This window comes from Odontesthes bonariensis, chromosome 19, assembly GCF_027942865.1.
Source record: "Odontesthes bonariensis isolate fOdoBon6 chromosome 19, fOdoBon6.hap1, whole genome shotgun sequence".
In the NCBI taxonomy this organism is placed as follows: domain Eukaryota; kingdom Metazoa; phylum Chordata; class Actinopteri; order Atheriniformes; family Atherinopsidae; genus Odontesthes; species Odontesthes bonariensis.
The window spans coordinates 30,133,802-30,147,388 of NC_134524.1; the positions used below are offsets into that span (position 1 = coordinate 30,133,802).

The following is a 13,587-nucleotide window of genomic DNA, read 5'->3' on the forward strand; positions in this document are numbered from 1 at the left end:
GGGCTGCAAAAGGTATGGAAGTTTTTCTGTGCCATCAGAGTTTGAATGCGAATTTCTAATATCGAATTTTTACAGCATCAAAATCAGACATTGAATTTGAAAAACCAACAGTGTAAAAAAAAAAATCAATGTAAAAAAAAATCAACTTCCAAAAATTCAGTGTTGAAAGTTGAATTTTTTTCCACTAAATTTTCTTTTTCCAATTATTTGACAACTAGAAAAAAACGTATTGTGTGAGTATGACCAAAAGTGGACTTTTAAATGCATGTATTTATATATACACAATATACATATGTTTGGCCAACTGAAATTGTACAAAATCAAGCTTCTCGGAACTGGGCTAACACACCGACATAACGGCATAAGGGATTTAATCACTCTTACATGTAAATCCATAACTAAACTGTTACGGCTGGCTCCAATGCCGAACATAATAAGGGACACAACACAACAGTTTTAAGTTTTAGTCCTTGGTTTATTGCAGATTCAAACACTTAAAATCCTAAATACCTGAAAACCTAGGAAACCACACATGAGGTGTTGCTGCTGTGGGGCTGGAAGAGAGAAAGAGTAGTAGAGAAAGTAGACTCAACCCGATTGTCTGCAGGTGCTGACAAACATACAGGTGACACACTCTGAGGTCACCAGAGGGAGGCAAAACAAACAGGCCACAATGGTGATGTAACATAAACTCAAATGAGTTTAGGCGGTCTGTACATGATTTTTTTTGCAGCTTTTTGGAAATACAGCGATAGACAGGAAGTCATTGAACCAAAAAACTCCTCTCCATCATGGGAAATCTATCAAAATCACTGAAATGGTTTCAGAGATATGAGCCAGGTTGCCTATTTTGGGAACTGTTGTGCAAGACTATGGTTTGCTGAAAAACAATCTGACTTCATTATTTCATGGTATATTCAAAATTGACTTATGTAGGACTGAATGAGTGAATATTATGGTTATTCCCAAATACAGGTGTTAACTATTTTTAAAATAGTTGGCACCTGTATTAGAATATTTTCTTTGGGACCTGCACAAGACTATGGTCACGTTTGCAGATAAGAACGTTACTTCTTATTTTAATTAACATTTTCAAAATGTGTCAATGTTAAACATTTTGGGGCATTATTCTAAGTGCATAATGTCAATTATCCATTATCTGGTGAGAAAGTGATCACCTTTTTTTTGTAATTCAACAAAGAAAAATGAGAAAATCGAACCTTTTCTGTTTTACTCTTTGAGTATGCAAATTTCCGTTTATAATGTGTGCCTGAATGCACTGTGAAATCCTTTTCCCCGCCTACATCCTTGGCCGTAAAAAGGAGTGTAGACACGCACAAAGTTTTTAAGTGGAGATAGCCTGACGACAAGGCGGGTACTTTGTTATCTGACCTCGTTGCTTTTCTGATTTTCTTCTTTTTACACCGACCTAAGTGGCTCTGGATCACACTGGACTGTAAAGTCGATCTTGTTCCCGGAGAGTTGCTGATTGTAGCTTTTTCTTGCATATAGATGGCCAATGAGCGGCTCCGAGTTCTGGAGGACGTGGAGAAGGAAATAGCAATGGTCCTGCAGTGCGCCGGTGAGAGAATATTGTTATACAGAAATTGTATCATTTATGTTCTTGGTGATTTTTGGTATTGCTATATTTGTTTAATCTATGATTCATTGTCTGCCAGAGTAGAGCCCAAAATGTCAGCGTTCTATGTCGTTGATGATTGCTGAGTTTTTAGTAGCTTTTATCACTGTTGCGAGAGCATTGCTTTAAGACTTTAACATGAGTCTTACATGAGAAAAAGCAGTTGGTCAAATTCTCTAAACGTTTATAAAAAAAGAGGTTTTTATTTAATTATTAGCCGTCTTCCTTTGGACACTGGACCTTCTATATGAAAGGAAATTAGATATTTTTATACATACATAAAGTATGTATGTACTGTATATAGTAGAGATGGGACCAAGTCACACATGTGCAAGTCTCAAGTAAGTCTCAAGTCTTAGCTTTCAAGTCTCAAGTAAGTCTCAAGTCTTAGCTTTCAAGTCTCAAGTAAGTCTCAAGTCTTAGCTTTCAAGTCTCAAGTAAGTCCCAAGTCTTAGCTTTCAAGTCTCAAGTAAGTCCCAAGTCTTAGCTTTCAAGTCTCAAGTAAGTCTCAAGTCTTAGCTTTCAAGTCTCAAGTAAGTCCCAAGTCTTAGCTTTCAAGTCTCAAGTAAGTCTCAAGTCTTAGCTTTCAAGTCTCAAGTAAGTCTCAAGTCTTAGCTTTCAAGTCTCAAGTAAGTCTCAAGTCTTAGCTTTCAAGTCTTAAGTAAGTCTCAAGTCTTAGCTTTCAAGTCTCAAGTAAGTCTCAAGTCTTAGCTTTCAAGTCTCAAGTAAGTCTCAAGTCTTAGCTTTCAAGTCTCAAGTAAGTCCCAAGTCTTAGCTTTCAAGTCTCAAGTAAGTCTCAAGTCTTAGCTTTCAAGTCTCAAGTAAGTCTCAAGTCTTAGCTTTCAAGTCTCAAGTAAGTCTCAAGTCTTAGCTTTCAAGTCTTAAGTAAGTCTCAAGTCTTAGCTTTCAAGTCTCAAGTAAGTCTCAAGTCTTAGCTTTCAAGTCTCAAGTAAGTCTCAAGTCTTAGCTTTCAAGTCTCAAGTAAGTCTCAAGTAATTTTTTCTTGGTCAAGTCCTGTAACAGGTCAAGTCAAGTCAAAGTCAAGTCACCTGATTATTGCAATTTTACCTGCAGAATCTGATCTTAATAAAGTGAAAACACAAAGATATAAGTAACTGTCAGTAAACATCATTGGCCAATGTGTCCAACCTGTCCACCCCGTATCATATCAAGCTAACGTTAGCTAACTACCGACTAGGCTAACAGGATAATATTAGCTAATTTGACAAGCACTTACTGGTCAGAATGGATCTTCAAATGAAAAACAAAGTTCGAAGTTATGCTAGATGCATAACACTCAAGTCATTCAAGTCATCGTGTCTCAAGTCATGTGCCGAGTCATTAACTTCCAAGTCGAGTCTCAAGTCTTTTATTTTATGTCAAGTCAAGTCACAAGTCATCAAAACAGCAACTCGAGTCGACTTGAGTCCAAGTCACAGTGACCTAATAATAATAATTAATTTAATGACCACACAGCCAAGCTGGTGGAATTTGTTTACAGTACAGCTCTTTGTACAGGTTCCAACACAACATTGAACACATAATATGACATACATACAAACAGACACATACATACGTCACACATAAATACATAAATACATAAGGGTCGTACATAATTCATATCAACAACAGTCCTCAGCGACAGCATAAAATAGACAGTCCTCAATGTTTGGAGTTCAGAAGAGTTATTGCTATGGGAATGAAACTGTTTTTGAAGCGGGTTGTTCTGGAAGTGACTGTCCTGTAACTGGAAGGCGTAGTGTGCGGGGTGAGTGATGTCAGAAATGATCTTGTGCGCCCTGCGTAGTGTCCGTTTGTGGTGGAGTGATTCAAGGGATGGAAGGGGTAAACCGATGATTTTGGATGCTCTGTTGATGATGCGTTGTAGTTTCTTCCAGGAGAGTGTATCGAGACTGCCGAACCAGTCCCCATCTCTGGTATATAGCTATTAAAGATAAAAAATGTCAGAAGAGAACTTCCCCCGTTTCCTGTCTCTCTCCAACTGTCCTGTCCATTAAAGGCATAATACCCCGCCCCCCCCCAAAAAAAACGTAGCACAAAGTGCTTTACATGTTTAAAAGCAGCCCTCATCCCAACCCCAGCACATAGACACATGGACAGACAAATAAAATACATTTAGAAACGTGTGGCTGAATACAGAGGAGCCAGGTCAGGAAACACCATCACTGGAGGATGAGGAAGAAGGCAACAGGTTACTGGAAAATTCACCAGCGACCTACAAGGATGAAATATTTAATTGGAACTCTTTTTGCTGCTCTGTTGTAAAAAGTAATAATAATCTTTCTTAAAATAATCTTGAGTTTGTGTGCGAGCTATGATTCACTGTAAACTCTTTTTTTTTTTTTTTTTTTCTGACATGTTGATGTTGACATATGCTTGTTGTGGCAGGAAATACTGTTCTCGAACTCTCCAAAGACAAACACAATGCCAGTTTCCTGGACAGACAACTGCTCCAGTTCCAGAACTCAATCAACCGAGTGGAGAGTGAACTGAATGCCCAGATCTGCTACCTCACACAGGTAAAAAAGAAACTGTAGTTATAGTTTATGCATACGACCACTACAGAATTAGTTTAAAAAACTAATTTAAATTTTTGTTCACCTAAAACCCTTTTTGTTCATCAATTTACAGCCCTGTTGACAGAAAATTAACTTGTACTAACCGTTTGAAATGGGGCTTTTTGGGGGTGGGGGAGAGGGTAACTTATCTTCCTGCTTTGGCTGCAGCCGCTGTGCTTTACTCTGCTAGAAATATGATTGTGATTAATCATGAGATGCCAACTCCACCCGTTGTACATAAACACACACATATCCAACGTTCGAAAACCTAGGTTGCTCACTGAGTTGATCACCAGCATTGTTCTACCTCGTGTTCTCTGTTAGGGTTAATTAAGCCAGGGAATAAAAAGATAACATGAATATGTTGAACCTGCTTTATAGCACAGGACATTGTTAAGACCAGAATGGGTGCTTACTTGTTACTATCACTGTATGTAGACATTATACAAACAATATATATTGCTAAGCTATACCTTTTAAAAATCACTGACAATTAAATTAAATAACATGTTACCATGTTCTGCGGGGGAAATCTTTATATTGTTGTGCATGTGGATGTTACTTTTGCCCTTTTCACATGTTGGTTTAGGCCTTTCTTGCACGGTAATTTGCACATGCTAGAAAGAGGAAGCCCAGCCCTACATCAGTGTGTACTTCTAAAATCAAATCTCTGCTTTTAAACTGCATTTATTTATGCTTGTGTTAATGTTGGTATGCATTTACTTTGCCACTCAGTTTTGAATTTAATTAATTCATTTAACTGGAATATATTGACATTCTTTGCTTGTTAATTTATTACTCCTGTATTTGTGTCTGTATTATATTCATTTGCATCATGTTGATCTATTTTTCCTCTTAAAATATCTATTTAATTTGATTTCAACATCGATTTTGAAATTTAATGTTTTGTAATACTTTTACTGTAAATTTTTTATAGATACTTATCTATCATTTCCCCATTGCATTTGTTCACTGTCTCTGTTATCACAATCGTGTATGCATTTCTGCTTCATTATATAAATTAGAGGGCGGTCTTTCGGATTGTGTGGCCCAGCTTTTCATCAACTGGTTGATTATGGGACTGCGCAAATTGTGTTTCAGAAGATGGTGCCTGAAACCGAGACCAGTAAAAATGGTACGTCCGGTATTGAAACTGCGATACAGATGGCTTATTAATGTAACAGATGGAGAGAGCTTGTGTTCTCTTAGACACTGATTGTCTGCTTTAAATGTAGCAGCTGTTAACAAAGTTTGTACAAAAATGTATGCTGCACAACTAACTGTATATAGGCCATTGTTCTCACTGAAAGTTAAATTGGCAGCTAATGCTTTTAGCCTTCTCCACTTCTAGACTCCGTAGCTGTATTGTTAAACATGGCCCCCCATGACACAGTCTGAATGACACCCACCCCTCATTTGCACAATGAAGCAGAAATGTATACAGGAATGTAAAAATGGAGACAGGGAAATGTAAAAAGAAAACATGGAAATAAATTAACTTTACTTGTCTAGTGCTTTTCTAGTCAATCTGACCACTCAAAGCACTTTCACACTACATATCACATTCAACCACACAGCACACTGCATAGTTTTTTTTTTTTTTGTTTTGTTCTAATCATTCACACACCAAAAGACACATCAGCTGGCAATATGGGGTTCAGTGTCTTGACCAAGGACACTTCAACATGTGGCCTGGAGTTGAAAAATGGCTGGGGAAAAAACTGGGAAATAACAGAATTAGTATTTTTTTTTTTTTTTTTTTTTTTTTTTTTTAAGTGTGTGGCAAAATTAAATAAAGAAATAAATAATTTATGGGGAATAAATAGATCGATAACATGTAAATAAATTGAATACAGCAGTAACAAAGAAAGAAAAAATCCAATTAAAATAACAAATAAAATTAAAAGGTGAGTGGCAAAGCAAATAAAGAGTGACATTAACTCGAGCTTAAATTAATAAAGTTTAAATTCAAAGCAGAACATTTTATTTCTGTCACATGCTTTACCACTATTTTTGCATTAATTATAATTTAAATTTAATTTCAGTAGCATTTATCATCATATAAACGTACTTATTTAGTCATTTATGTATTTTTGTATTTATTTCAGACTATGGCCGGATCAGTCCTCCATATTTGTGTGATATTTGCTAGCTCAGGCACCTCACAGGGTGAGGCTACTCATTGCCACTGGTTCTTTGACCCCTTAGGAATTGCCCTAAGAAAATGCTCAAAGATCACACGCAACAAAGATTGTTAAGTGTTCACCTGACCCCCAAACTCTACAGATGCATCCCTCAGATCCACAAAGCCACACACCCCAGAACCCACAGAGCCCAAATGATCTGTTGCAAACATCCCAGTACCAGACACGGCCCTGGTCTGCGCTACTTTGACCAATTCAGTGTTAAGCAGTCATAATGTTATGGCTGAGCAGTGTATGTGGACTTGCATTGAAACTAACTGTCTTGTCTTTCCATCAGGTAGCTACTGGACAACCTCACGAAGGTTCCACTTATTCAGCCAGGAAGGACTGTCAGATGGCACTGAACAGAGCAGAGTATGCAAAGGTCAAACTGGGAGAACTGGGACGGACATGTGAAGCTATGCTGGAGCAGCAGTAGCAGACAGAACTGAGAGGGAAGCTGGCTTGCTGTTAACATGGAGATCACTCAGTTTGCAGTACTTTACTTCTCTACGTGACATGATAGTATGTGCTCACATTTTTCCATCTCACAAACAGTGTTCAAATTTTTTTTTTTTAAGATCCTTATGTTGTAAAAAGTAGTGAAATATCACATAAAGTTTTGGAAAAACTAATAAAAAAAATAAGGCTTTCATAAAAAATAAATTACATTTGAAATACTACAAATGTTTGGATGTATTTTGTAATTTAGTCCATTTTTCTCAGTGGTGCATATAGCAGGCTTTCTGTAGAAACTGTAAAGATACCTCTAATACAGCATTTTTGGTTTACCGGTATATGGGTTTGTGTTGACCTTCCTGGTAAGTCAGTAAAATATTTTTTTTTCACCACAGTAACTCAATTTAAGACAATCCCTGTGACTTTTATGTACCCCTTAATTGAGCATTCAGATTACAGAAAATTAGCCATGACCTTGAAATGTACTAGCACAGTTGAAAGGAATGAGGCGCAGTACCTGACTGGCCAAGGAAAAAAAAGTCACCACCTAGATTTAATTAAGCAAATGATCTTGAGTTGCTTCAGTTGGTCAGGTCGAGGTTCAGCAATGTTATGTGCCCAAACATTTGGTCTGTTGATATCATTTGTTTTCACAAAGCACAGGCATATTCCAATATGCAATGCCAGGATTAATGAATTTTTTTTTTTTTTTTTTTTTTAATTGGCAGAGTACATATGTGATCAAGTTTGAGGCTGTTGACATTAATGTATTAAAAAAAAAAAGTTTATTTTATTTATCCATTTTACCCTGTACCTGGTCACAGAGGATTGCAGTCTTTCCCAGCTGACATTGTAGGACAAGGTACAGCCGAGACATTTGTAGCATTCTCACTATTGAATTAAATAAACCGTGATAACAGAATTTTCTATAAACCTCGATAACAAAATTTTCATTATCTTCATCAGTCTCACAGTGCTACTTCATGAGTTCTCGTTTGAATTGACTGAAATTACATAAAGAAGCATTCAGCAACGACTTGTTAAATATACAATAACTATTGAAAGATGTAACCAAAAACATGAACCCTAAAGTACAAACATGAAAATTGTGTGGATTATGTATGGCAGTATAGGGGACACCTTGGTTTGGTAAATGGGCAAGAGAATGGGGAAATGTACTGTAATTGCTAAAATTAGGTCTTCATTTTAGAAATTATTTAAGATTTAGAGGTACTTTTAAGTCGTTCATCATTTTTACAGTGAATTTTCTTGACCCTACTGACCTAACTTTGGTTGGCACTTAGCCCAGTCAATCAGCTGTGAACACACTGTTAGCTGTTTGTGGATGAATTTGTGTGGACTTTTAAGGTGCCTGGCAAGCTGTGAGTCTCTTTTCTCCACTGGGGGCTTCTTGTTGCCAAAGTGATGGAGATTTGATATCAAGACTTCAGCTAAAATAACACAATTGTCGGTGCATTCACTTGAGTGGTAGTACACTTGTTTGGTCAAATAACCAATTCTAATAAGGTGAACTTCAATTCACAAAAATTATTTAAAATGAGCAAAACGTTGACAAAATGTTTCTATTATTCCATTCTTCTTTCTTTTCTCCTAATCTTCTCTCTTTCCTCCAATTTCTTCTGGCGGTTTTCCCGAGTTTGATGAAGCAGGTTTAGGCTGAACTTTTAGCCAATAATATGCCTGAAAACGTTAGGGTGTTCGCATATGCGTGTAAAGTAGAAGTTTTAATTCTAGTATTAAGAGTTTAATAAAACAAACAAAACTCAATTTCTCCATTCTTTTGTCTTAACACACATTTGTTCAGAGGGTTCTGAAAACATTATTAAGATGTATTTAAAAAAATACATGCAATAAACAACATACTCTGAACTAAAAAAAATGGATTAAAGTTGTGGATCTTGCATACCTCTCAAATTCAGATGGATATCTGTAAAGTTACAACATATGAATAAAAAGCCAAACAATGTTATCTTCCAGTGTTTACACTTGAATACGAAAAGAGACAACGGGGCAGTGGCGGCTCCTCCATAGGGGCGATTTGTGCGACGCACTACCAAACACGGAGTTTTTAGTTTTTTTTAATCTAGTTGCTAAAGTGGGACTGATCTGCTGTAGGCAAACTGGTTGTATATGTCATTGTCCAATCAGATTAAGGTCGCGCCTGGTGTTGCTACGCCCATTTTGTGCGATTTCTGTCAGGGTCGAATTTGCACCAGGAAGCTCCCATTGACATGAATGGGACCTCGTTTTTTTTCAAAAATCCTGCTCCCAATGCATTTTCTATGAGGGTTTATGTGCTCGCACAAACGAAGCACAACGTGCTTTCGTCATATGTCTGTTGCGCGGGACCATGAACATTCTACTTGTTGTTGTAACATTGTGGTTTTCAATAAAGAAAAAAAAAAAAAAACATTCTATGAAGAAGATGGCGAGTGTCGAGTGCAACAATACGTTAGTGTTTCTGACAGAAGTACCCTTTAAGGCTGATTCATACTCGGCGCAAACGCGCAACTGTTCTGGCTCGAGAACCATTAATGACGTCATCGAAAGCGCCAGCCCCTTCACAGTTCCTTCAGCTCATAAGCGCAGTTTGCGCCGAGTATGCGTCACATTTGCAGTTCTCTCCAGACCAGCGAGCGTCACTGTTGAGGAAACAAGCTGAAAAGCATACGAAGAAAGCATACACAATGCCACCTGTGGTGTCACGTCAGCAGAGGCTGGCACATCTGATGCGGAATGAATTTACTCTGGGTGTAGAACTGTGTATCTCAGAGCTAAGCGGCTGCGGCAAAAACAGAAGAGAAGGTGGAATGTTCGTCCTTTGCAACAAGACGAACTTTGTCAAACGTTGTCCCAGTGTAACTTCATAGACGTGTCGTACAGATGTTTGTAGAGGCGCACCCTCTCGGTCACCGCGGTCTCTGCAGTGTTCATTTTTTCTTTTTCTTGGTCAGCTGTTTCCGGTTGAGCGCGCGCGAAGTCAGAAAAAAAGTTGTGTGCGCGCCCTTGCGCCGCGCGAGGATTTTCTAGCTTGCGAAGGGGGGCGTGGCGGAATTTTGGGACACGTGACCGTTTGCGCCATTTGCGACCAGCTAGTATGAGCGAGGTTGCGCCGAGTATGAATCAGCCTTTAGTCGTCGTACTAATGCGGAGAAGGAAGTTTGAAAGAATTTTGCAGGATTTTCGGGCTCGCCTTGCGAGGCAAAGATGAAACCCAGGGCTCCACCAACCCTGCTATTTTTACAGGTAGTATAACTTACCCTTTTGTGCTCAATCATTGACTTGTAATGATTTAAATCTTTTATATAATGTTGACAATGATAGCAGAATGTATAATGACACATTCATTGTTAATGGTGCAGTATTATATTTAAAAAAGAGAGAAATCTCACATAAGTAAGCTGCACTTAACCATGTTTGACAACTGGTTATACTTTTCTAAGTCATATTTTCCAAAACTTCAATAAACACTTGACTTGGATTTATATGTTGTCATTTTAATTACATTCTTTAGAATGAAAATTGAATGAATCTTATCATTAAGAGCTTATGTGTTTACTTATTTCATAGAATCCTGGAACAATATGAGGAAAATAAATAAATAATGGTTAAGGTGTAATATTAACTGATTGGCAAATTATGCAAAAAATAACAAAAAATTATTTAAAATTATTACAATAAATTATGCTACCTAGACAAATATACCTCAGTCCTATGGACTTTTATGGTACTTATGGACATAACGGGGGAAATTGCAGTCACTTTGGTTATTTGGAAGACCAAATAACCCCTCGACTCTGCGTTGTGTTTATTTAAGGAAGACAAGGAGTTTCTGGATGATTGGACATTTTATTTCCTGTGTGGGAGCATAACAGGTTTGCATCAGTGCAATCGGTTCAGCTTCGCACAGCCCACTCTGATGCAGCTTTCACAGACTGGAAATTGCACTACCTAAAAAAAATGTCAGGAGCCGCCACTGCAACGGGGACCGTCGGTTAACAGTTGAGTTACTTCAAAGAACTGGTACAAGGGTATGAAAGCTGTTCAACACAGTTCCAATAATCCGGTTGAGAATGAATCTAAAGAAAAGAGTTGGTAGAGGTGTGAGAGGTCAGTTTCTTGTCTTGTTCGCTAAAAGGGGGAGACGTATCGAGGCATTCTTTTGATTTACATCCTCACTATATCTTCACATGAAATAATTATTTTGTTAATTCACTAATAGCTTTTGCTAGCTGTTTTTTAAATGCCCTGTAGATAAGTTATGGCACAGGTCTGGTGGTATAGAGTTCCTCAAATCACCTCCAAAGGTTATTGTAAATGGAGGTGGTTTCTGTCTGTTTCTGGTGTTGAAGTCCCATATATGTGTCTTTGAGTCAACATTTCCCCACAAGAATGTTAATGGGGCCTCCCAAAGATTAGGTTCCACATTAAATCCACACTTGAGTCCATTACACATTGCATACTCAAATGTATAAAAAATAGTTAATCTAGTATGCTCTGCTATTCTAGATCACATAATTTTAGCCAGTTATAGACACATAACCTGCCTATTCGAAAAATCCTTGAAGCTGCTGTTAAATCAGCTATGTTACCATTAGCACAAAAGTGGTTTAAAGAGTTTATTTTAGGATTTATAGTGCATTTAAACAGCAACGGTGAATGAAACTGATTCAATAAACTACTGAAGCTGCTTTGATAAGCATTTGTCAAAGGTTGGAAGGCCTATATTATTTATGATTGCAAATTCAGACAAAACTGAAATTTTTGCTTTTGGCCTAAATGATTCCGAAACACCGAATGTGCATTAACTCACAGTGCATTAACTCTGGATAGCATTACCCTGGCCTCCAGGGCCACTGCAGGGAACACTGGAGTTACTTGACTAGGACATATAAATTGTGGTTTATAGAGCACTTTTCTATCTTGTTGACCACTCAAAGTCCTTTTATACTACAAGCCACATTCACCCATCCCCACACACTCAGACAGCATTTCTTAATCTATACAGTGTTACAGGCTCCCCCGTTATTATTGGGGACCTCAATTAGTGATGCCCTGTTACTTGGCAAGAAGATTAATATAAAAGACTTTGCAGGCAGGCCTCCTTGGTGTTACCGCTTCATGCAACGCAACTGCTTCTCTATCAGAGCACGGACAACGGTGTGTCAGAAACTGCAAGCAGACTTCCAAGCCAAGGTCGACAGTTTCCGTGAGTTCATTGAAAAGCAGGTCACAAAAGATTTTGTGAAATAAATTTCTAAATAAATGCGACATAGATGTTTTTTTTCCTTTTCAGGACGCATTTTTTTGACTGATGCGACTTATAGTCTGGAAAATACGGTACTATATTGTAACTATAAATACATTTGCCTTTCAATCTGAAATCCATGTATGTAGGACTAATGTTATGGGTAAAAACAATAACAGTTTTACTCCGTGGGTTAGGGTAGGCCTGTAGTTTATGTCTCTGAAATCAGATTTTTCAAGTCAACAGATATCAGTAACATAACGTCTCAACCAAGTGTGAACAACCATCGTTCTACCAATTAAGCTATAAGTTAACCCTAATACTAAAATTATATTTCCAGAATGAATGTGTTATATATATATATATATACACACAGTGCCTTGCAAAAGTATTTGGCCCCCTTGAACTTTTCAACCTTTTGCCACATTTCAGGCTTCAAACATAAAGATATAAAATTAAAAATTTTTGTGAAGAATCGACAACAAGTGGGACACAATCGTGAAGTGGAATGAAATTTATTGGATGTGTCAAACTTTAACAAATAAAAAACTGAAAAGTGGGGCGTGCAATATTATTCGGCCCCCTTAATACTTTGTAGCGCCGCCTTTTGCTGCAATTACAGCGGCAAGTCGCTTGGGGTATGTCTCTATCAGCTCGAGCTCAGTGAGGTTGGATGGAGAGCGTTTTGTGAACAGCAGTCTTCAGCTCTTTCCACAGATTCTCCATTGGATTCAGGTCTGGACTTTGACTTGGCCATTCCAACACCTGGATACGTTTATTTGTGAACCATTCCATTGTAGATTTGGCTTCATGTTTTGGATCATTGTCTTGTTGGAAGATAAATTTCCGTCCCAGTCTCAGGTCTCTTGCAGACTCCAACAGGTTTTCTTCCAGAGTGGTCCTGTATTTGGCCCCATCCATCTTCCCATCAATTTTGACCATCTTCCCTGTCCCTGCTGACGAAAAGCAGGCCCAAACCATGATGCTGCCACCACCATGTTTGACAGTGGGGATGGTGTGTTCAGGGTGATCGTTTTGAATTGTGGCCAAACAGTTTGATTTTGGTTTCATCTGACCAGAGCACCTTCTTCCACATGTTTGGTGTGTCTCCCAGGTGGCTTGTGGCAAACTTAAAACGAGACTTTTTATGGATATCTTTGAGAAATGGCTTTCTTCTTGCCACTCTTTCATAAAGGCCAGATTTGTGCAGTGTACGACTGATTGTTGTCCTATGGACAGACTCTCCCACCTCAGCTGTAGATCTCTGCAGTTCATCCAGAGTGATCATGGGCCTCTTGGCTGCATCTCTGATCAGTCTTCTCCTTGTTCCAGATGAAAGTTTAGAGGGACGGCCAGGTCTTGGTAGATTTGCAGTGGTCTGATACTCCTTCCATTTCAATATGATTGCTTGCACAGTGCTCCTTGGGATGTTTAAAGCTTAGGAAATCTTTTTGTATC

General features: G+C 38.1%; 1 protein-coding gene across 1 annotated transcript; it reads left to right on the forward strand.

Moving 5' to 3' along the window:
* The first annotated feature begins 1,337 nt into the window (after positions 1-1,337).
* med11 (mediator complex subunit 11) lies at positions 1,338-7,059 on the forward strand. Its single transcript, XM_075451447.1, has 3 exons — positions 1,338-1,582; positions 4,049-4,179; positions 6,700-7,059. The coding sequence occupies exons 1-3, from the start codon at positions 1,513-1,515 to the stop codon at positions 6,838-6,840; spliced, it is 342 nt and encodes a 113-aa protein (XP_075307562.1). The 5' UTR covers positions 1,338-1,512; the 3' UTR covers positions 6,841-7,059.
* Positions 7,060-13,587: the final 6,528 nt, after the last annotated feature.

Coding starts and splice junctions, on each gene's coding strand:
- med11 (XM_075451447.1), top strand. CDS start 1,513: ATGGCCAATGAGCGGCTCCGAGTTCTGGAGGACGTGGAGAAGGAAATA. Junction 1,583..4,048: donor AATGGTCCTGCAGTGCGCCG/GTGAGAGAATAT, acceptor TTGTTGTGGCAG/GAAATACTGTTCTCGAACTC. Junction 4,180..6,699: donor AGATCTGCTACCTCACACAG/GTAAAAAAGAAA, acceptor TCTTTCCATCAG/GTAGCTACTGGACAACCTCA.